Source organism: Argopecten irradians, chromosome 5 (assembly GCF_041381155.1).
Source record: "Argopecten irradians isolate NY chromosome 5, Ai_NY, whole genome shotgun sequence".
NCBI lineage: Eukaryota > Metazoa > Mollusca > Bivalvia > Pectinida > Pectinidae > Argopecten > Argopecten irradians.
In genome coordinates, this window is record NC_091138.1 from 42,714,499 (window position 1) to 42,740,983 (window position 26,485).

Here is a 26,485-nt window from a genome sequence, read left to right on the forward strand (position 1 = left end):
TAGAAAAAGTAAGTAGCCTGCTACAGAGACAACAGAGACAACCATACAAATTAGAAGATACGATTCGCAAAATAGTATATAGGCCCTGTCTGCTATGTCTACTTTTATCTCAATATCTCGCCATAAAGATACCGTCTGTTGTTAATAGGTTCAATTGAAGCGATACCTTACTTGAGTGAAGTAATATTGTTAGGTTCACTTATGTAGTATTGTGCTTAAGTGGAGTAACACGGGGAATACCCATATGCAAAAACATGTACCAAATAAATTTGACAGTATTCGACGACCGGCTGCTAGTCATTAATGATAAAAACTGTGACACCTTCTGTAAGTCGACTTCTTTATCTATCCATGCAATCCATAAACAACCTTTTGTGAATGGTGTGATCATCAGTATACGGTCTTATCACATGGTGCAAAAGTGAAAACGGACACGTCATCAATTTTAGCCAGTATTCCTTAAGTGTGACGTTGGAGGTCAAGCTAGAACCATGTGGGTGCCAAACTTAGATTTTATCCCAAAAGTAGCATTTACGACTCGAACGCGCCGATATATATTGAAATAATGTTTGTTTGCCCGTGTCTACCGCGCGTACAGACGGCGGTTATCAGAGTTAATCAAGATAAATGCAGCTATTTCCGGGAAAGATACTAATATATATCTATGAAGTGCTTCTCTGTGAAGTGTTTGGGAACTATCCCGTATATTTTTCCTTGTGTTTAGCGTTGTAACGTTTGCTCTTGGAATATACGATGGCACTGTAGATGTATTTATGGTCTTAAAAGGTCGTTAATGGGGCATGGTATTTATATAGATGTATTCGTCAGTTGAGTAATAATGCACACATGATTTCAAATGTTAATTATAAGTCGTCTTAATGACATGCCTCTGTTTTATCGAGAGTACTAAAAATAAAATGACTTATCTGTCCTTGAAGAAAAACATAGCAATGCTGGAGACTTTGTTACGTTATATAAATAAGACTTATATTACCGAAACTATTACGTATTAGGTATGGAAGTCTTGATCATAATTTGCAATACCAATTTGCTGGAGCAGGTATATTGGATCTTATAAATTCAAATAATGAATGAAGCGAACACCGATATTGCAAAGAAACTCAATATCAGAGCTGTAAGAAGATATTTTACCATGGTAACCATTTATAGATAATTTTAATGAGTATTTCTAAAGTTTACTAGGAACCTTTACTTTGCTTCATGCTCGTGTTTTACGAGCGGGTGTACGTGTTCTTATTGCATTAGTGGTCATTTTCCGTGGTGTTATGGCTAATTGACTTCGTATTTTATAGTAAAAGAATGCGTCTTTCATAGCTTCATCCTTCCAGGACTTAATTGTTTTGGAATATATTGCTAGTCATGTAATTATACACCGCAAGGTTTATTGTTCATAGGATAATAAATCAAAGACTTATCAAATTAATCATCAAATTTATCACGTGAAAATTCAATCAACTTTAGCTGTGGACTTTGATCCTCTAGAAATATGTTCTAAGATAGCTCCATATTGCGGATTATGTTCACGAGTCAAAATTTTAGCAATTTTTTGACTAAAAATCATTATAGATTTCAATCACGTGCTCGTATTTTTTTTTCTAATTCAGCAAACGACCGATAGGAACAGACTTAAAGATGACTTGGTTCGATGTTCATATCTGATGACTAACACGGGTCGAATTACAGTGCAGTAGTTGACTCTCATTTCGCCATACGACAAAATAGCCAAATATACCTTCATGGTTTACATATATTTACACAAATAATTCAGCAATTTTTGTCTTATAACTTTATCTTGATGGTCCACAATACAAATATGATGACAATTTAGTTGATATTGATAAACATTTATTTATTTTGCATCAGAAACGTAGTGGGCATTCAACTTTGCACTATTGAGTAATGTTAACCCTTTAGAATATACAATAACATTTCCATTGAAGCACATATGAATGCCAATCATGTTAAAACAGAATATCTTGATATCGAATACATGGTAGTTATTCTAGTCCTGTAGGAGGACACATTCCCCTACCTGTTATATAAGAACAATTTTCTTTGATTATGCGTCCATCCTGCCGTAAACTCAGGTATTGAGCCAGCTAAACCTGACCAAGATTGAAGCTGACTGTCTGGCTTCCGCTGAAGACCAACCCAAAGTGATCTGAGGGTGATCTGTTAACATAGAGAATCACACAGACAAAGGTAATCTGATGTTAGCAGACGTAACATTGGCCATATCATCTCATTGATACACACAATAAGCCCAGTCATAAGGAATATTACCGCGGAGGTGTTTGATAATCTGAACGTCTGCTTGATGTCGGATATTATATATTTAGATTGTCGTTGATATTGAGAATATCATAAACAAACAACGGTCATGATCCTTTGTAGTAATACAACAAAATGTAAAACTCATATAGTACCGTACAATTTCCTGTTATTTTGCATCGCCTCATTTTGATGTATTTTGCGTGGTCGTACAAAAGGACAATGTGACCTTGATCAAACATCAAGATTCATTCAAAGGGCCATGCTCCTGGCAATTGAATCACCAGAACTTAACATGTAATGAAGCGCTTTTAGAAAACGAACCTAATTCACTTATATGCGACATTAAATGCAATGTAAATTATTATTAAGTCATTTAAGCTATCATGCAATGGAAAAAAAGAACAAAAACCAATGGGTGCAACGGGTCTTGCTGTTTCTGTAATCTAAGGTGAAGGCGCGATGTTTTTAAATAACGGGTAATTCTATTTCTTGATAATAAATCGCATTTCTTGTTAATTAATACTCTCAATTCGATTAACGTCCTGACAACACTGGCGACAAATGATAGTTGTCAGAATTATATCCTTTTATAACGCATCAAAGAGTGCAGAACGTCACAATATAAATGAAATGATTTACTGTGTTTTTGAAAGAACAATTTAAAAAATACAAAAATTAATAAATAGGACGAAATTAAAGTTGTATTTCTTGTAATTTTCACCATCACAATTTCTCATAAAACATACAATGTGTGAACATGGATGCTTATATATGATGGTTTAGATCCATGAAAGCACCAATATACGATTGACATAGCGGTTATGTCGCATGAAATATCACACGTTTTGAAAGAACCGCCACAATCAACATCATGTTTCAAACTTTCGGGTAATATCGGAAAAAAGAGTTTCATCACATGACCGTCATCGGCGATACCCGTTAAGATCGGAACCTCCCGAGCCGTATCACGTGGTATATATCGGTAATACATATATCGGTAATACCCGTACAGATCGGAACAGATCGGAATAGTTCGGATACTTCCGAGCTATTTTAAACATGTACACGTTAAAAATCTATATTTTAATTTAGCTGTTTAATAACTTAACGAATACGAATTTTACAAAAGTCGGAAAATATCGAAAGTTTAAAATCTAGCGAGGCGAAGAAAAATAATTAAAACACTCTCAATACTTTTTCTATACCAAAAATACAGCAAGTCACAGACCAAACAACTTTAAAGAAAGACATTCTTTCTTGGGGAAAACAGTCACGAAATGTCGATAAAACATAGGTATGTTGCCATTTTCTCTCGGTCAACAATCATTTATTTTCATATCGCAGTGTTATATTATAGTAAGTTATCATAGTCATACCATTATTTTGGAAGTGAAATTCTCTGAAAACGTTTATGTTACACTATACCGGATTACCTGTCTTAGTACCAATCCCTATTTCTATCAGGCTAATAAATACAAACGCAGGTCAGGGTCGGCATTTCGAAAAAGGAATATCCACTGAGCGTTATAGATTTTAGCCCATTAAAATTAGCAAGATCGATTGATTAGCCCTGACGTGACGTTTTAAACGCGACACTTTACAATCAATACCTACCCTGAAGGATATATACCTCTTTAATATGCGGAATAATTAGTTTGTTTCTCCAATAAGATACTAGGTCCTTGATTTCCCTCTCGCCATCATTATCCAGTGATAGATATACCAAATATAAACAAACCCAGGAGCGGACACTTTCAAATATACAAAGGGATTCGCAAGAAGGCAATCAACTGTAGCATTTTACTAGATTGGGTATGCACTTCTCCAATTTTAGGACGTGTGTTACATTTAATGACTATCCTTCGAGAAACATGGAAACACAGAGGCGTTGAAAATAACAATGGCATTTAAATAAATTATCGCTTAACTGCATTTTGAGTAATTCTTCAGGGTAAATAAACATATAATGAATTTGAATACTTTTGCAACTGGCCTACAATCAATTTAGGTCGATATTTTATGAATCTCTTATGTTTTTTATGGTTTTCTTCTTCTCTACAAATATCATATCCATCATCGTCGTCGTCGTCATCATCATCATCATCACCTTCATCATCATCATCAATCATCATCATCATCAATCATCATCATCATCATCATCATCATCATCATCATCATCATCATCATCATCATTATCATCATTCTCTTCTTCTTTTTCTTCTCCTTTTATTTTTTCTTCTTCTTTCTGTTCTTCTTTCTGTTCTTCTTTTTCTTTACGTTCTTCTTCTTTCTCTTCCTCTTCTTCTTCTCTCCTTCTTCTTCTTTCTCTTCTTCTTCTGTATCTTCTTCTTTATCTTCTTCACCTCCTTCACAGGTTGTGGGGCTTATCCAATGACTTATAATGAAACATTCATTTAAGCTCCAACGTTGCGATGTACGTATTCCAGTTCAAAGTCTTTTTGAGATTTGTCTCTCTATGTGCCAATCCCGTGATCACCTTGCAATCAACATGCTTATTTGTTGGCTCGACCGTCTCGCAACACGATCACATATAATCAGATATGTCAGCTGTCTGAGATAGATCAGTGAACACGAAGTGGTCTTTTTGAAGCAGCAACCACAAGCGACATATTGGGGAAAAAGCAAATTGTCAACCACATGTCTGCTATTTGTCTGTGATTAGGAAATAAACCTCGACCATTATGGTATATTAGCTGTCATACATCGGAAGATTTTCCTGTTTCGACGATACAGTTGATAGTGAATTGCTGTTATATTACTGTATACCGGAGTGCAATGAAGTTCCGAAAAATCGCACAAACGCCACCAAAGGAAATTACATAATCTAAACATACTGATGGATATTGTGTTCTCTCAACACCGAGATATGGTTTATCCGAAGTAACAAGTATTAGCTGATATCATATAACTTAGTGTCTAAAAAGGATCATGGAATTTATTATCAGCATAAGTAGGCAAAATACCTTCCACTACAGGTAAACTCAAGTGATCGTTTCAGGTCAGTACGTCGGTTCGACCTGAATATATTTTGCGTGTATACAAATAGACTAACAGTCAACGCATCTGTTAAATGGAATGAATATTCTTTATTCATCAACGTTTTCTATTCGCTTTTGTCGCTTTGCAAAAACACTTATAGATAACGGTGAAAATACAGAAATGTACTGCTGATTTGGATGTGTTTATTACACCTACTCGGCAAAAGGAAACTTCATTGTTAACATTGATTTACATAGGGTATTTATCTTTATTTGGTGTGGTATTCCCATCTTAGGCCGTCGATATGTATGTTCTGACGTTTTTATTGTGCGAACCTTTATGAGATAAGTTGACCGAAATTGACATCACCCAAGTGGTCTGGTGTCTGTTATACCGTGTGAAGAGTCAGAAGGGACATTTATCTTGTCTGGTCAAGATATTGGTCAGATAGAAATGGTCTTATCGCTTATGTACGTCTTGTCCAGTCTGGCCGTCTTCTCTCTGAGATGACCACTCTGTTGTCTCAAGGGTTCTTGTCTCTTGTTGTAGAGTTCTGGAATATTTTCATAAATAACATATACCGCACGCACTGTTATACATCAGATACATTCATTTACGCACCCTAGTATCCTGTAATGCGAAAGCAGTCAAACGACTATCTACTGGAGTACAGCACACCAACGCAACACTCTGAAAGGCTAACTATGTTTTCGTAACCAAAAACATAATATTCAATAAAACGACGGCCTAAGATAGGAGAATAATACCAAACAAAGATAGATTCCCCATGTAATCTATTTAACAATGAAGGTTATTTTGCTGTTGTATGGCGCAGTGATCATTTGGGTTTTTTCGCGGCGTACTCTGGTTTCCTCCCACTGGCGCACTACATCATGGGCATCGATAGTGTTTTGTTATATACACAGGGGGCAAAAGCATATAAACGATGTCTATATAGTCAAACGCAATATTTTACTCCAAAATTACCGGCGCTTTCTGACTTGTGACATCGAAAGCAACGTCCTAGTAAAGAGCGACTAGAGTGACTTCCCCTGGAGTGTAATTCAATGGGTTTAATCAGAGATATTCCGATACGTTTGTTTTCGCGGAAAATTTGAATATTAAAACGTATCGGAATACCTCTGATTAGATATGCTTTTGCATGGTATGTGTGTAATTATGGATTATCGGAGGATTGATGCGTGACTATGACTCTAGGAAAAAAGGTATACTATTGTGAAAAAAATAACTTTAATCGAGATGAGGGTAAAAAATCCAATATGGCGACTGTCGTCCCTTTCTCTGTTTTATAGTAAATATCCCGATTTTTTAAACAATTTTTCAAATCTGGTATTTTTGGAAAAAAAATCACATGACTGTCATATATACTCATCAGCCCATCCACCAAATACAAAAAAATGTATGACAATATCCATTTTCATTGAGTTGGCCCCCTGTGGTTATATATCTCTTTCGGAATCGATGTTTAAAAGATGAAGTTTATAGTTTAGGTATTGGTTGATTCCTGACCTTTTGGGGTCCGTGCAAGGAATCAAAGCCTGGACGGGAAGATGAAAGACGCGTGGCTTCCCAACTACATCATCCGATCACCCAAATACTCATATTGTACTATGTATATGTGATATCGATTAAGTTAGACGATTTTATCGACTGTTTTACCATCCAACTGAGATTGTTTGGTTTCAGTTTGATAACAGGGCAGAGTTGAGTTCAAGAACACAATGAAATCAATGATAAAATGTAGCATGAAGCCATATACATACGATTCGTAGTAATTGAATACCGTCTAAAACGTTGACACCAATTGTTAGGGTATTAATTTGTATGTCACTGGTCACTGGTCCACTGGCTGAAGCCTATATAGGCGTGTATCATTACAGGGTCAGTTACAATTGATTGGTCAGTCTTGTGTTCACACCTATCATCAATCTGCCATACTGGCCGGAGTTAACCAATAATCAGAGCGGGATGTCCAGTTCCTAACTTGACCATTCGTGATGAAAACTCATTAGGTCATAGACAGAGCTAATAGTTTCTTTAATGGCCACTTACGTGTCGAGTGTGTGACCAAGAAAGGTCATGTTATTGAGAAGAAACCACATTGACCCTTGCTCAATATTACGTGTTAAGCGTGTGATGAGTAAAGGTTATCTTATTGAACGGAAACAATAGTGACCAATGACTAGATTCACGTGTTAAGGGTTTGACCAAGAAAGGATAACTCACTGAGAATAAAAAATCGTAATTGCTCAGTTTCCCGAATGCCTTCGTATGTTGCAATATCCTTTTAAACATTTCATATTGCATTTCAATCTCAAACTCAAAATATCTGTGCTCTGGTTTCAAATATTATCAAATCATGTATTTGATCGCTTTGCAGAATGATAAAGATACAATTTCTGTTGTCAACCACCATTAAGTGCAATTAGAAAAGCATAAATTTAACAATATGAATATTGAATGTTTTGTAAATAAGGCGATATCCGGAGTAGAATTGCAAACCATTCATCTTAATATCAAAATTTAAAATTATTACTTCTATGAAGAAATCATTAAAAAGTTTCAAAGAGACAAAGATCATTGTGAATAGTCAATTCAATGCCCTTTGAATAAAAGGTTTTGTAGGATTTCAAGCTCATATGCAGGAAAATATCAAAACCATAACGGTTTTATGATAGCTAAAAATGTTTTGATCGTGTCATTTTTTCAGTCTTCATATGCAAAATGACAGCGGGAGTATTATCTAATGATCATATGTTGTGGTATCAGTGATTGGTATATCGATCTAAAAAAGCTTTCAAGTCTAAGTAAACATACAATCTGACTTGGCTCAATCTCGTTTCATATTTACTAAATCCCATATCGTATTATCGACTATAGTTTCAATTTTAGTATTGAGAAATGGCGAATAAAAAAATCTTTGTGAATATGTAACAACAAGAATAAATTGAAGGACGCGGAAGATTTGATGATGAATGGAAGCCGGAGTTCTAGAAATAAATAAAGAAAGAAAGAAAACCATCGACAAAAGGTCATTATCTGGCCAACGTTATGTAGGATGGCCTTTTACACCCGACCAAGAGAGCGAGGGTCAGTGGTAATAACTTTCTTAATCACTCAAGCGTCACTGGCAGATGTTACCCTTAAACAATGATTTATTTACATATTAAATGAATGAGCATATACATCTGTATGTGGTAATATGATTATATATCATACTTAGAGATCGATGTTATGAATAATGGGCTGACGTAAGGTAACGTCAATATAAGGTAAATGGATAATGGCGTGTAGAAATAGATAGCAGCTTTATCGATAAATACAAACGTCTATTATACGTGGAGGACAATCGAGGACGTAGAAATTAGAGTAAGGCCCTTAAGCGACTGATTGTATTGAAAGGTACAATAGTTAAAATAGCATTAAAATACGTGTTGAATTTGCATCATGAACTATCCATCTGTTTCTTCTATAGATAGGTTTAGTTATTGATCGTTTTCATAGTTTAAGAGAATAATGTTGATTTATCTCCATTACGTCTTTCTTGCATAAAATATCGAGATATTCTACATTAAATTATCAGTTATAATAAAAATTTCCTGTTTAAAAAATAGTACGATATATTTTTTATTTACGACTGTAGAATCATACGCTGATTTGTTCGATGTTCCATTTACATCAATCACTCTTGTTTTGTCATTACAAGTTAAGCTAGAAATCACCTTATGGACAATTTACATTTTGTTTTCTGTCTTCTTTGACATGTTGTAAGGTGGTATTGTTTATATTGATTTTAATATGCCCGATGTAGATAATGAGAAATAGATATACAGCACAACTGAAACGAGATTTAGCACGTGTAACCAGTGAAGCGTGTTGACAATCCGATCAGTGTCCAGTTGGTCACTAATGGAGGCTATAAATTATGAACGAATCACATTGGTATAAGGAAACGAAAAGGAACTGGAGCACGAGGGAAATGAACCTATAAATTACAATGGACGAAATACAGATGTTGATTACAACACGGTCTGACCTCTATGGCATAGAGAAAAATCTCATAAATATAGCTTTGTACAGTTGTACTTTCTACAACAAAAATAGTTCTTCTAACAAAAGAACTCTCCGCTTTCTGAGATCCAGTTCGTAGCTTACAGCGAACGCTACGGTGGTGTTCAAAGTAACCGATATTTTTTCTTTGACTTCCTGGTTTCCAAATTATATGAAACAATGATCATATAAATTAATTATCTAAAGACGTGTTTATCGACGAAAACTTTGTCAAATTTGTTTCATATGAGATAGTTTCACCAATAGTAAAATTATTTAGGTCTCCCATAAGTTATGATTTACCGATATGTATTTGAGAATTTAATAAATTCCCTTCGGAAGAGTAGATTTAGATTATCCTCTTCTATAGTTTCCCTCTTGCTCTAAGGAATTCTACTTCAATTTAATCCTCATATTTCTAAGCCATACAAGCGAGCATACTCCTCCAAGGACATGGTATTATGCTTATTAATGAATATGGTTTGATCTTTATTCTGATAAACAGACAGAAGAATTACATGGAGGCGAATAAGTCAATATAACACGATTCTAATAAACCGGGAACTATGATAATAACTTTGTACCAAGGAAACCCTTCAATTTTAATATAATTTCTGGTCGGTTGAGAATCTTTTTTCCAAAAGCTCGAGAGCAGGCGTCTTGCAAACGTGATAAGATAATTATTCGGCATTAAACTTGCATATCCAGCGAAATTTGGGTTTCCGTACTCTATCGTATGTTTGATTTCCCAATTCTCAATTGACATTGTGACTTGAACCAAACTTAAAATAGATATTTATCAGGTAACTGATATCCAGGTACACTTTCATAGTATTGGGTCGGCAAGGAACACCTTTGTGGTATTGGTGTGCAAGGAACACTTTTGTGGTATTGGTGTGCAAGGAACTGGTATTGGTGTGCAAGGAACACTTTTGTGGTATTGGTGTGCAAGGAACGTCTTTGTGGTATTGGTCTGCAAGGAACACCTTTGTGGTATTGGTCTGCAAGGAACACCTATGTGGTATTTGTGTGCAAGGAACACCTTTGTGGTATTGGTGTGCAAGGAACACTTTTGTGGTATTATTATGCAAGGTATACTTTCGTGGTATTGGTCTTCAAGGAACACCTTTGTGGTATTGGTTTGCAAGGAACACCTTGTGGTATTGTTCTGCAATGAACACCTTTGTGGTATTGGTCTGCAAGGAACACCTTTGTGATATTGTTATGCAAAGTATACTTTTGTGGTATTGGTATGCAAGAAACACCTTTGTGGTATTGGTTTGCAAGTGACATCTTTGTGGTATTGCTCTGCAAGGTATACTTTTGTGGTATTGGTCTGCAAGGTACACCTTTGTGGTATTGTTCTGCAAGGAACACCTTTGTGGTATTGGTCTGCAAGGAACACCTTTGTGGTATTGGTTTGCAGGGTACGATGTTGGCCTGCAAGAAGAACGGCTCCTATCCTACTACAAATTGTCAAGAATGATCTGTAAACATGCAGATGTCTGTTGAATATTGTATTATACAGACTGTATCATAGTCCGTGAGAAATAATTGCTGACTCTCGAACTAGCATTGGGGGAAAACAAGTAGAAAAACACAACTTAACTTCGGCTCGACTATGTATCTGGTAACATAGATCCACATAAACCGGGGACCATAATATCCTTATACATAATGCATAGTCGGTGTTGTAAAAACGTAAGACGGTAGCTCGGCATGGCTCCGCTTTTATGAGAAATGTCGTAATTATGACTTGCATATGAAGCCAGTTTATTGTGTAAAAAGCTTGGTTAACTTCAGTTTTCATAACGATAGTAGCATATAAATTAGTTTGAGAGCAACACTGTTATCGATGAGGTGAATGGTATGACAGTGCTGGCTATTCAAGGTTATGACAACAGTACATGGTATCATATTTGTTTGTCATGTTGGCCCGCTACCGTGATTTATTTTGTTAGAAGGAGAATAATATGACCATAAGATATAATTACAAGCCCAATGTCCAGGAAAAGGTTCAAAATACAAATGGATAGGAATTCATGAATGAAAATGAAGAGAGGAACTGTTAGGATATGCAAGTATTTTGTACCTCGATCATTGGTCGGCAAGATTGCTTGGACTAGCTGTAAATAACTCTCTGGATAGAAAGAGATATCATATCACTCAATCATTTTGTTATTTAATGATATAAAATGGCATACAATGTGAATGGGGTTTTAAACAGGTATCATGTTTGTCATTGAAATATGACGTAGCAATGTCTACGACTATATAGTCAATTGAGAATATTTTATTACATTTTTAGCAGTGAAGATTTTACGATGAACATAAAAGCGATATACTTAAAAAAATTGAAAATGTCATTTTGATATTTTCACTCGCTTTTGACCAATCGGAATGCAGCATTGATATTTATATTCTATACCTCGCACTCGTGAAAATATCAAAGTTTCCACCTCACTCGATAATTTATAACTGGATTTTATCAAGAAACAAGGAATATGCTCTATACATTTGAGAGTATTGATGTAGAAACTTTATTGCAATATGCATAAAGGTGAAATAACTGCTTTTGATGCTTCCGCGCCAATAAATGAGGTGAATGCTACTGATGTGTAAACTTTATCACGCGACATTACTAACCATTAGAGACTCTCTTTAAACAAGTACCAATTGAACTGTATTGAAGACTTTTAAATTCAGATAATAACATTAAAAGCATAAATTTTATAACGTTTTTTAATCGAAAATTTAAAAAAAATTTACCATTTAATTGGTTAGAAAAGGGCTGTATAGTGATTAGAAAAAAAAAACTTTTCTAGAAATACACGATCGCCAGTCACACGGTAACTTCAAGCAAGGATTGATCTTTATTTTTACTGCGGATACGGAGGCATGAACGCAGTTGGTAAAACATATTCTATATAGAGTGCTTGTGCTCCATAAATAAATATGTTCGTTGTCAAATAAGTTCATACTATCGTATACGCAGTCCAAATGAAGACAAATCGTTATCTTTACATTCCTGTTCTGGCTGTAGCCAGAACAAATCTGGTAACTACGGTTGTCGTGGTTACTAGACTAAATAAACTGTGTGTACGCTAATGTATACCAAATCAGACTTCAAAAAACAAAACAAAAGAATGATGTAAATATCGAAGCATAAATAACAGCTCCAATTACACAAGTTGAAAATCTTTTCGGAATACAATTTTCCTTGCAGTAAATCAGCGACTTGCTATTTAGTAATGCTTATGACTAAAATGTTTCATTTTTCAAACGTTTGAATTAGAACATTATCTGAAAATTGCATGGTGTTTTGATATTTCTTTCAATTGCAATAACCAATACTATCAAAGACACGGATCAGCACACCCCGACAAATTACTTTATACATGCGTCACATACCCTATACATATATACAGATAGATAAACATGGTTAGACACTACGAATATGATAGACAGTTAATTATCATTATTAGAAGAGAAAACCGTTCAGATCAGACGGTTCAGACCGTAGCAGAAATAGATCAATTGGTTGGATCGGTATGTTGTCTGAATAACAGGGAAGGTCTAATGAAACATTGCAACCACATCGGAAACATTTCTCAATTCCAGTGACTTTGTAACATTTGTTTTTTATTGAACTAAATAAACTTAAATATATACAAAGGTGCAAGATACTTTAGATATTTTAGCGCAGTTAGTTTTTATCGTAAAATGCGGAAAAACTTAAAATTATGATTTATTGGCACGGATATAAATTGGATGGTTCAATACCGAAAAAAAGTCTTTCGTGAAATTTAGCGCTGTTCATGAATTAGCGCTTCATATAAATCCGTGAAAATGCTAAAATGATACTACCACTAAAAGAAGTATGCTTACAGTAATTGTTTTTTTGTGTAGTACGTATTCCAGAAGTACAAGTCTTTATATCCCCGTATCGTTTTATTGTTGCAGTTCGAGCTCCTGTATATCGAGGTGCTTTACACCATCAAACATAAGATAGGGACGACTGCTGGAGGACACTCCCCCTTTATACAGGACCTGTACCAGTATGCCCAGGAAGCGTTCGGTATCAGTCCTGAGGACCACGCCCATCTCCTGGCCAGGGCCACAGAGGAAAAGGTAGGAATAGTTAAGGATTGGTTGATTTATTCTGACCTTTACCGGCCTTAAATTTTTGAGATATTGTTTTCGGCTTATATATGGTTCCACCATTTCTTACAATTTCACGGATCAAATTTTGGCGATCATATCAATGTTTCGCAAAACTGCGAAATATCATCCACGCAAAAATAACCGGGAAGACGGAAGACGGTAAATCAATTCTCAAAAATAAGAAAATCAGGAAATTTCGTTAGTTTTCTTTTACCATAATTTGTTTGTTTTTGTAGCCACCGATTGTTGTCGTGAACATCACAGTCATCAAGGCAAAGGACTTGGAAGCAAAAGATGCCGACGGTAAGCGTACACGTTGTGAAATGTATATCAATGACTTTAGGACAATGCACGGACTCTCTTGGGCTACCAAATCCGCGTAAGGGTCCCGTGTTGCGTGTTTGTTAATTCATTTATAGAAAATAAACGAGTTCGTCGCAAGTCGTTCAATCCTCCTGAAAAAGCCACTATTAATTTTCATTGAGAAGGGCCGCCTATGGTTACATAGGACAGGCTTGCCAGGCACCGCTCCGTGAAACACACGAAATGACGTCTAGGAGTAAGCAAACAAGTTTAAAATTTAAACCCAAAACCCGTTCAAGACGTTAGATATGTTTTAGGGGTAAAAATGCGTCACCACTAAGGCTTTCATTGAAAGTTTCAAAGAATTGGTTGAATTCAATAAAATGACATTTCAGATGTCAGAAATGTGTTTATTAGATACATACTGTACAGCGTCTTGGTATTTTATTTTCTGCTATTATGTAGAATTACAACATATACACATATTGGCTATTGTTTTCCCCATCCACAATGATTCCGCTCGCAAACGATTACACATTAATTGCAAAGAAAGCATAACACTTGTTGTTACCATTAAAATTTATTTTATCTGCAGTTATTACAACTACATGAATCGGTTCACTGCGAAATTCATATCCCGCGAATAATTCCCATTAAGAAAAACGCGAAATATGAACCCCACACATTTTGAGCGCTATGCAGTAAGGTTTTTAACTAGAAAAATAAAAATGTAAGCACAAATCCATAGCACCAGCATTATATTATGAAATAAAAATTCTGGTTCAAAACCCTTTTCATGATAGTCAAGTTGGTGATTTAAAAAATGCTGGAACGTAGAAATATAACACTTTTGAATATTAAGTATGAATAAATGTTAGTTATAATGATAGGGGCGTTCGGAGAATTCATCCAAATTTTTCCGGACTCTCCACGCTTAACAGTTCTATGTGTCCTTGGAACCAGATTGCCATTATTCGGAATTGTCACGTGCATCGGTAGCACCTGCTTATGTGCTCCAAGCATAACAATTTAATGGCATGTTAAATGCTGCTATTTTTGTTATTGGTTATTCATCTTACATGCAATACATCCGAAGAATTTGACATTTTCCTAGGGGTTAGCACTGCCGCCAGTCTTGAGTGCGTACTATTTTCGTTCGTCGGTTTCCATCGCTTTCTATTGCTTCCTTCATCCATTGGAAAGTCTGACTTAATTGCTTCCGGGAAATACACGTTCACTCCAAGAACGGCTTTGTCATTTCGACATACGCATATATGCCTACAGATAGTTTGCCTCACCTCTCATGAGTCCTTTAAAGGTAATCCGTGCAGGTTGTTGAAGATATTACCAATTGCAACTTATGTCTGTAACCATCTATCTTCAAAGGCATAGACACCGAGCTCATTTTGTAGTGTAATTGTCGATAATGCTTTGCGTGGATCACAGACTTTCAAGTGACACTATACAGCATTAATCATCATCATCATCATCACGAATAGCTTAAGCGTTATATGCCCGTAAAAGAATATGATTTAAAACGGTATCATTAGTATGGGAGAAGAGAGAAAATACATTTTACCACTCGTAAAATTATTCGCATGTTACAACATGGTTTTGTTTTGTTACCTGATGCAAAATCTTTTGGCATTGAAGTAATATACATTTGTCGAGTCTAAATTGTTTCGTTATTACGTATGCAACATTCATTTAAGACTAAAATATCGATAACTCCCTCCATATTTCCAACGTAAAACGCACTCTCTATCAACGTTCTGAAATGTATCACTTCACTAACACTTTATATCTTAAAGGGGCTCACAAAACGACTAGACATGAACAGAAACAATTTATGCCGTAATTTACCATGTCATATTATGGTCTTTCGTCCTGAAATAAAAAAGACCGCAATGTACTCTTGGAGAGATTATATATATGATTTTTAAATGCATAAAAATCATTTCTGGCAAAGGGAAAATGTCGGTCATATCATAAACTTGTATTGTGATCTGATAGGTTAAACAATATGCATTCAATGGTTTAACAGCTGAAATATACATGCACATTAAACCAAACCAAACCAATTGATATTTCAGAGGCGAACGGATTGATAAACATCTTGGGTTACTTTTACGTCTAATATATATTTTCTACGTGTGTAATGGTTTCAAAATAAAATTTTCAGAAACTGTCTTAAAGGTCCATTACGTTTCCGAAACAAAAATATCATTTTCTTAAAACAATAATAGGATAAGAAAATTTATATCGATGACCTAAGATTATGTTGTGACACAAAAAAAATGTAAGTTTCTCTGCGTAATATATGTTAATATTGAAGATTCATTTCGTTGTTGTGCCGTCTGGCGCCAGGATAGTCAACAATGATAGTCAACTAACGCGCGGCGGGAAACATAAGACGACCCATGTTATAAGAATTATCATTTAATTTATGTAAATTTAATTTATGCAAATTAAATTATTCAGAAGATGATAATAGATGTAGCATTAACGGCAAATTTATAACTTTTGCGACTCTACAAAGTTATCGATCTCTTTTTACGGTCTCATTTTAAAAATCAAAAGCCGTTTCTAAAAGGTAGTACACATCTAAGGCCAATTGAAGCAAATTACATGTTGTACAGGCAGTGATATTGATTAAGACTGATAGAATATGTTTTCTGCTTATCAGGATTCAGTGATCCCTACTGCATGCTGGGCATATGGCCGGGCCGTTTACAAGATGGCGATGTTTTCTCAGACGAAGATGACCAAACCAAATACAAGGAATCTAAAAAAGGAAGCATAAGCCGGAAGCTGTCAATGGCCGGATCGAAAAAGAAGCGAGACAAATCAGCGCGTGACGTCATTCCGGCCAAGTTTATCCGGAGTACAAATGTTGTTCAGAACTCACTCAATCCTATCTGGAACGAGAGGTTCCGATTGTAAGTATAGATTTAGGTATAATCTCTAAATATTAAAACACCGCGATTTGAGAGATACCAAGTAGCGTTGAGCTTTGAATGCATCAGAAGCATCTTATTCGCACGGAAAAAAAAGGAAAAAAAAGTAATTAAACAGGACTTCTAATATAGAGTGATTCTAATTTAACACTCCAGAAATAGCTAATAAATAGGCTAAAGACCTTTAAAATATTGATTATATAAGCTATATTAAACCCTTCTTTTACTGATGAATCATGGATGACGTTAAAAAGGACAACATGAAATCATCCGTAGTACAGGACTCTAGGACTTTGTGGATTTTAGAGGTATCTTACAGGTTCTCTGTCAAAGTACTACAAACGTCATATGGGTTTAGTTAAATATTTTGAAGGGAAAATTCTTTTGTAGCTGTGATATGTTCTTTACCACGTATTTGGATGTGAAAACCGCTCTTGAACTAGAAACTGGACTTTTTAATAAAGTATGTCAAGTAACCTTTGTGTGTAACCTACTGTCCTGTTTTTAACTTCAACGGGGCGATAACGGGCATGCGTAACATAACACATATAATAATTATGTATTTATTCCGCAAGAATCGTGCTACAGATTCTATAAACTGAATGATATTTTAGTCCGGAGAGTCGGACGCAATAAGTCTTAACATGGAATCAAACATACAAAACATTATAGCCCCATTAAATGTTGTATTGATGTGATATGACCTAATTATGTATCGATAAGGTTGTTTCCTGCTAATTACTGATATCTAAGGTTGATACCTGCAACTTTGAGTACTAGAGTACTAGAGTACTAGAAATCTAAAGGTTACATGTTATAGCGGAGGTACAGATCAATGAAATAGTTTTTAAATAAACCAAGGATATTAACTCATTTTAATTTATATCGTTTAGTGGTCATTGCAAATCAAATAGTAGAAACTTATTGAAAGAAAAATATCAAAAATTATAAATAAAAAAAGTTGTATTTAAAAAAAATGACGGAATTTTCTTATTAGAGGCTGATTCTTTTTATGTTATTTTGTTAGTCTCAAACAGGAAAAAATCATTCAAGAGGGGGCCGCGGTGGCCGAGTGGTTAAGATGTCCCGACATATTACCACAAGCCCTCCACCTCTGGGATGCGAGTTCGAATCCCATGTGGGGCAGTTGCCAGGTACTGACCGCTGGGCGGTGGTTTTTCTCCGGGTACTCCGGCTTTCCTCCACCAACAAACCTGGCACGTCCTTACATGACCCTGGCTGTTAATAGGACGTAAAACTAAACAAACAAACAAATCATTCAAGAAATTAAATGAATTCAAAATCTATTTCCCATGCTTATGACATTTGGCAGTGACATTTTCACACTAAAAGTGATTTAACATATAAAGTGTTTTTTCGAAACATCTACAATAAATCGTTGCCTGAGTCATCACATTACGACAGAAAATAATTAGATCATCACAAGCGATTCCTACGCACTATTTATTTACGGACGTAGGTTTGGTGAATCAGGAAATACAATCCAGATTTAACCCATGAACGTGTCTCGTGAGAATTCAAGGCCACGTTAAAGTGTAATTCAACATTCGCATTAATCCCAAGAAGGACAAAGCGTGGTCATAAAACTATTTAATTGTGTTTAACATATAGCTTTGAAATCTATAGAGATATCTAGTAACATTCTGTAAGCATGATAAAAGAAAATTCACAGAGAAAGTGAAACGAAAATAGGTTTGATTCCTCTTCAAGGTTGCAATTGTCCACACCTAAGGAAACAACCAGACTATAAAACTCAATTTTCCAGGGTTTTTAACCTTACTTGAAAGACAATGAATTCCTTGCGTGAGTCATAACATGATCTTGTAAACAACGAAATCCTTACATAATTCATAACTTGATCTTAGGTTTGAAAAAAAAAAAAATCAAACGGATAATAGCGTGTAGGCTTGCAAATATCTGACAGATGACACCGAGAGTAAACGGATGGTTAGAAAGAGAATTATCTTTCTTTGTCTACGTCACATCCGGCCTGAGCCTCAATATCATATCGTTAGTGATAACGAAACTACAAAAAGCTTAAGGATAAACAGTAAACAGGAAATTATTATTCAAAATTGTTCAAATGAAAAATACATTATATTGTTTTAGGTAATGTTTCATGATTAACGTTTCGATGACTAATACTATATGTACACTGTCACCTTCATTAGACAAATGATAAGACTCCGATTTCTCGAAGCAAAAGTGCAGACTTTTTTTTACTTTAGTCAATTTGCGACTTCAGTTTGTTTCAAGAAATCGGGACCAGGCAGCATAAGTATACAAAAATGTTAAATGTTTAGGGGTTGAAAACGAAAGATGAAGATCAATGTCAAAAATATTAAATGTTTAGGGGTTGAAAACGAAATATGAAGATCAATGTCAGATTCTGCACTGCTAAACACTGTATGTGCGATAGCATTGTACATTGCAATAGGGGCAGCAGGTACAATTCTAACGCCTTATCTGCCGGGTCGAAGCCGTTGGGAAGGACCAAGGTCTCAAAATTGAATTAAATTGTGCACCCGTTATCTTTTTTATCAAAATGATTTTAAAATGATTTAAAAATATTTTCATAACTTCTTAGCGGAAATGACGCTCTTGATATAAAATGTCAGCGTGCATGAGCAATCTTTCTCGAGGTGAATCTCCGTGAATCGGGGCAAAAAGAGAATTTTACGTATAAAGACGCCTTGACTCGAATTTCACGAGAAGATTACCTGTATACCTTGTTAAATCGATTTGTATTTGCACTGGCTTGGTACAACTATCAATACAATTGATATCTCGATCGATTTAACTTTAAAATGCAGCATTTCATTTTTCGAGAAGGACAGCAAAGCAATAAATCCTCAGAAAGTTTTAATTTACTTTTGTTTTAATTTGTTTTTGCAGCGATTTGGAAGATGTTCATTCCGACCGACTTCATCTGGATATCTGGTGAGTTTCATGTTAAAGATTTACTATAGTAATAATGACGTGATTACCAAGCATGAGTTTAAACTTCCTAATGAACAGCAATATACGTAGGCTTTTATTGGAAATCAAACTGGTCTTGAATATAATCTCATGTAGTTTAACGTGATGACGCTGTGCTCTGCTCAAATTTAATTAGACACCATAGTGATACAGGAAGTTATATTACACCTTTGATATGTGGGCATATTGAGCAAATAAGTATGACAGGGATAGACGCATATTGCTCGTTAACGCAACGAATTGCTAAATCACAACACAAAAAACCTAACGGTAGCGTCATCAAGTATCAAAACTTAATCATCCAGCTTTGTATTAGGGACACAGACATGTACGGTGTATAAGGACAATTCACAAAGATCCCTTGATCGCCAGATTATGTATTTACGAATAGAGTTTACACGAAAATAAAAGCGCTTTCCAATATTCAAATTAAACTTGTGAAATCAAGACATATTTGAATGTAAAAAAAAAAGTTTCAATTTTTTCATAAGTTGGCCTTAATTGCTTACATGATATAATATGATGGCGTTTAGATGATTGACAAGAACGTTGATCATAAGTCTGGATGAAATAAGATGATCCCAGATTGATAAAATCAAACTTGTGGATTCAAGGCATATTTGAATGTAAAAAAAATAATTCAAATTTTACATACGTTAGCCTTAATTGCGAACATGATATAATGTGATAACGTTTAGTTGATGGACAACAACTTTGATCGTAAGTCTTGATGAAATGAGATGATACTTGATTTATAAAATCACAGCTCAGACAAAGTATGCCATGTGAGCCAAGACTTGAGTCTCCAACATTTCTTCATCCTAGCATTGACTTTTATTGCAATGTAATGCTGCTATAAGGACGTAGACAAAGGGCATCGTTCATTTTGTAATGATAAAAGGAGCACATACATGCAATGTCTGTCTGGTGTATCATTAGGACACGTGACCTTAACGCTAATTAGACATTCGAATTTACGAGTTTTTGCCATAATTATTCCTTATAAGGAAGTGCGCATCAATTAGCATTTGAAGTGGAATTTAGACTGTTGGCGGCTTGTGGCGGAAAATGATCAGCTTTAAAGTTCTAAGAATGCATGTTCGTTCAGCAAATGAGGAGCCTTTAGGTATGGCATTGTGATTTTAACACGAACACTAACTGTTTCTCATCGCAACTTAAGATAGTCCTTGATTTGGTCGATATTTGAAAAGATGTAACTGGTAAATCAAACAACACTTAACTTTGCGGACCTGTTGTCTTTTTGTATGTTATCCTGGATTCTTATCTTGTGGGGATTTATTCGTTTAATCGCGTAATGATTTTCGTAGTAATGATAAAAGCTAAAATTGACTTTCAGAAAAAACTACGCTATATATTGATTTAATTCAACAACATATTCCAGTTTAATTATGTGCAGTGTCGTCGACAGCCTTATGATTGTGAAGATATGTAAAACAAAGAAGAAATCCTCCCTTTCTTCACACGTTTTTTGAATGAAAAAGGAAACAAATCTAGCCGAACGTGTAGAATCATAGATGGCAGTTTCTCATGCTCTTTTATTCAAGGTTGAAATGCATTTTACATTTTCTACTATCTCTTCCTGCTATAAAAATATTGTGACAGCTGGTTTACACATTGTCTGTATATGATCGTTTTGGGTGTTCTGTACGTTGTCTTCAGCAGCATAAGTCGGATATGAAACAAGAAGTGTCCGACTGGGAGACTTCTTCCTCATCCAAGTATTTCTTATACGATGGATGGGTGGATTCTCTGAAATAGAAGCCCGAAGGCTGGAGTATTGAATGCTTTTTGCTAGGGTTGCGTAGCTTATTAATATGCATCATTCAATCTGACAATTTTGAGAAAAATTAAACGAAAGAGAATATACCGCAGCCTCCCCCAAACATACAGACTTCCCACATACACAATACACTGCATACAAGGACACCTTCCTTTAAGTGCCATAGCTGTATACAACGTTGGTATGTACAATTATGATTTATAAATTCTTAATTAGCTTAATGGCATGTAAGCTTTGGGCCGCGGTGCCCGAGTGGCTAAGATGTCTCGACATATTACCGTAAGTCCTCCACCTCTGGGTCGCGAGTTCCAATCCTATGTGGGGCAGTTGCCAGGTACTGACCGCTGGTCGGTGAATTTTCACCATGTATGCCCCCTTTCCTTCACTAACAAATTTGGCACATCCTTACATGACTTTGGATGTTAACAGTACCTTATTTTAGCTATTAAAGGATTTATACTTCTTTTAGAGATCATTGCCATTATTTTACCAGATATTGATACAGAATAATGTTTACATTAAACTCTGTACAAATCATGTTTGTGTCTGAGACTGATAGGGAAAACTAGTGACGTCACGATCACAACGAGATGTCGTTAATGTATATGGTCATGCTGTATGCTGGTATTGTGTGTTGTTAATGAGACACGTCTTTAAATAGCACACGTGCGACACAGGTTCTCTCGTGAGACTCGCATGATAGGTGTTAAAATGCGCTAGTGTAATTACCGTCCGTTAATTAAATCAGAACCAGTAAATCCGGATTACATGCTGGTATTGTAACTCTTTATAATTCGCTTAATTTATCCCACATTTAAAATATTTACGTACTTATTAAACTCCTTAAAGAATGTAATGATATGACAAGAGAATCAATCAATATTTCAGCTGATATTGGGGTACATTTTAAAATTATAACAGATTACTGTTTCCTCTATGAACTGTCACTTTCCTATGCGCATAAGCTATGAATAGTTTATGCTATGAACCATTAAAATCTTGTTGTATAATTTTAGTGGATGGCTTATTTTTGCCATATTGGCGTTTTCATTGAAATCCACGAATTCTAAACATCAACGAAATATTCATAAGTAAATTGACGTACAAAGGAATGATAGAATTGTTTATCCTCGCGAATCACAAGAATCGATGAACCGTGAAAACGATCCTTCGCGAATATGTCCTTTATATTGAACCGCGAAATATTGACCCCACGAATTTAAAACGCCCTACAGTATATCAGAGATGGCATAAATGACAGGCTTGTCTGTTTTGACGTGCAGCGCAGGTGGCAATGTAGTAGGGCTCCAAATATACCAAGGGAAAGGTTCGGTATCATTCTATTAACTGTGGTCCATTGTGAAGCCCCAACGTCACATCCGGTTGTCTCAGTTCAGGGTTCGTCAGGACTCTTGACACCCCTGGGCAATTACACCACAATCTCTGATAAACAAACTCGGATCCTATACCTAAATTGACAGGTTAAGACTGTAACAGACGATCATAGCTGTCCTCAACACTCATCTGAAGTCATATCATTGTTTCCGGCATACATAATAATCCATAAATACAAAGTTTCACTAAACGACATTCACACCATAATCGTTATATTTATGTACTTATTTTAATATAAAACATCTAAATTTCTGTCATTTAAATCCATGGATACACTAATAAACCACGTTGGGAATTCGTTACAGGACAATGACTATGTTAAAAAGGATTTACTTGAAGATGATTATGAATATATGTTCCTTCTGAACAGTAGTATTGCCATACAAATAGATGACAATAATTGGGGAAACTGCATAATCTGGTTCAGTTTTATGATGCGTAGAGCATATGCTTTTTTCAGTATACTTTCTTCATACAAAGTGACACAAAGCTCAATATTAAAAACAAAAAACTTACAAAAACTAACGCTATTGTTACGGACAACGCTTTGTAATGTTTGTGCAACACCAACGAAGCTAACGAGTTATAATACATTGTATAATTGCTTGTTGAAGTCTCCCGAGGCGCTAGGCAAATGTCACACTGACATGAAATGAGTGAAAGCCGAACTTTTATAGACTACCGGACCCTAAATTGTCTGATGACGAGGACTTCACGGCGACTTCAATTGCCGCAATACTTGAAAATACAGGACAGCAGAAGGGGAGCCCAAACTTAGCCTGTGATTGCGAATCCATTACTTCTATCAGGACAATCGCCACTGACGTCACTACATCGGAAAAATCGATATCGCAATGTAAAAATAGAAGAGGACTATGACATTTAACACTTGTGGATGATTTTTCAATTATAATGTTTTCACTCTTAATATTAATATTATTTTGGGATATCAGCTCTTTCAATTTTTTTTTTTTTTATTTTTTTTTATTTTCAAAATTCTTTATTTATTTTTTTATTTTTCAAATTCAGGAATTTTTTAAAAACGTTTTTTTTTTTTTTTTTTCGTCATGGCCTTTGGGGTACGACCAAATATAATGTGCAATGTAACAAAGCTTACAGTAAGTGTTACAAGCACCACACGTTCCCTGCCGGCAATCTATGGCAAGTTATTATTGCGTAGTTTGGCTATCATTGTATGAAGTTTTTCCCAATCGCTATGTTCTCAAATTATCACCAAGAAACAAACAAAAAAAATCAAACAATCAATTTTTAGTTACAGTGACATTTGTAGTTGATCTTTTGACCCCAAGTTCAATCCAAAGCTGTGTTCTCTCAAATGCTACCATTGTGTGAAGTTTGATTAAAATATATTAATTCATTTGTATATTATCATCATCTGGAAACCAAATCCTGACAGACAGACAGACAGACAGACAGACAGACAGACGGGAACAAATAATATTGTCTCCTCCGGTTTCACCGGCAGGGGACTAATAACTAGTATTTCGGAATGATAAAGACAAACTAATTCTAAAATTGATTTTTGTTAAATCGTATTAGACAAAGAGTATGAGAAGGCCACGACGTATAAGGATATCAATCATATACTCAATGCAACCAGAGCATTTTTGAGGATTACCTTGAATGTCATTTAATATAATAAACATTCTGCTCATCTTATACCTGTTTTAGCAGAGCTTTTGGTCTATTTCGGGATTTCAGGTTTTTTTTTGTCTGATCACCAATACCAAAGACGACCCCAAAATGCTGTGCAAAATAATTAAATCAATTCAAATTGGCCGCCTTATCAAATGCTTAGTTCTTATCAGACATGCTTAAATTAAAAAAAAAAAAAAAAAAAAACAAACAAAAAAACAATAACGATAATGGTACACTTGAAATTCGTGTTTTTTAGAGGATACATTTTATGAAAACGCTCACATAAAATCAAGTGTCATTCGTGTGTATCTGTTTGTTTGTTAGTTTTTTCTTCCTCTTTTTTTGTAGTATGTCTTATGGTCATGTTTGAAATTAAATGTTTGTTTTCACTTCAATTCTACAGTATTCATGTCGTGATTACCATAGATCGAAGGTCTGTTTTATTCTTTATTGTAACCAGAATATTTCAACCATGGAAGTATTCATCAATAAATACATTGCTCAATGGGTATTTTGTTATATTTGGGATCACAAATCCCCACTCCCACCCCACTGCGAAATCAAATAACTATTCACAGTATTTGTATTTTTTTTCCTTCAGGGACCATGACGACGAGTTCTCCGTGATCGAAGCAGCTAAGAAACTTAATGAAGTTAAAGGATTATCGGGGCTGGGTCGGTACTTCAAACAAGTAGCTCAGTCTGCACGGACAACCAAGAGCAGCGTCAGTGTCGACGACTTTCTTGGATGTGTCACGATACCCCTAGATGTGAGTATGTTGTTCAGTTATACAATTTCAGTTTCCTGATCTTACAAAGGCGTATGCCAAAAATCGATAAAATCAAGTTACTAAGCATCACTATTTGACAAACTTTCAAACTTGCTAAAATAACATTGTCACTTTCGTTTTAAAAATGCCTTTTGGCATTTCAATTTCCTTCTTTTTTTTCACCAAAACGTTGTGTGATATATTGCTTATGGCTATCTTGCTCAGTCTGTCTTGTCTCTATGATAATTTTGACACCAAAGAAAATAAAGCGATGTTAATTTTACTTTCCCTGAAGCATCCCTTGACGATGTTCGCTTGATTGTCTGTTAGTCGTGTAGTCTTCACCTAAAGGTTGAAGGTCAGCAATTCATGATTGTTTTGAATAGTCGCCGGTGTCTGTCAAGGTGGCGCAAAAGCCTTGTCTTTTTTGTCCAAACAAACTTCAATTTCCCTTGATGGTAGTCACCATGAAATGACTGTTTTCTGGATAGGATTGTTTATCCGATATTGTTTATACTTGTTTTCAAATGCATTTTCTAAGATAATCTTATTCTTTGAACTATTCCGTCTTTGCATATTACAGAGTTAGCTCCCTTTCGGGAAGGTATCGATTGTTACGTCATTATTTTGTGAGCACAATTCACGTCGTTTTCTCCGAAACGTATGACGTTACGATCGCAAACACATGACGTTACAATTAATACCTACCCGCAAGTGCAGATAAATCTGTAATATGCAAATTTGGAAGAAATGTGAGACTTTTTTTATTTTTAAAAGGACATCCCATCAACCGGAAAGGAGAGATGGATTCCATTGGAAGGAAGAACTGCGCGCTCGAATATCCAGGGCGAGATCAAACTGAAACTAAGCCTTGCCACACGAGAAGACCGTGGTATTCCAGAGGATGATAACTGGACAGACGTACGTCAACATGAGGACCTCATGTCTGTGTTCGTCCAGCACGAAGTCAGGAAAATGGACGTACGTCTCATTTACATATAAAATGTTGTCTTTATGTGAGAATAATGTTGGTTTTTTTTCAAGAAGTCAGGGAAATGGACGTATGTCAT

At 35.4% G+C, this 26,485-nt stretch overlaps 1 protein-coding gene across 4 annotated transcripts in view; it reads left to right on the forward strand.

Moving 5' to 3' along the window:
* Positions 1-26,485, forward strand: part of LOC138323933 (BAI1-associated protein 3-like) — a 155,664-nt gene that overhangs the window by 104,595 nt on the left and 24,584 nt on the right. For all 4 annotated transcript variants that reach the window (XM_069268878.1, XM_069268880.1, XM_069268879.1 and 1 more), the window contains 6 exons: positions 13,330-13,497; positions 13,767-13,833; positions 16,520-16,772; positions 19,707-19,751; positions 25,247-25,415; positions 26,193-26,396. In XM_069268878.1, coding sequence (XP_069124979.1) covers positions 13,330-13,497; positions 13,767-13,833; positions 16,520-16,772; positions 19,707-19,751; positions 25,247-25,415; positions 26,193-26,396 — 906 coding nt within the window. The remainder of the gene's footprint in view (positions 1-13,329; positions 13,498-13,766; positions 13,834-16,519; positions 16,773-19,706; positions 19,752-25,246; positions 25,416-26,192; positions 26,397-26,485) is intronic.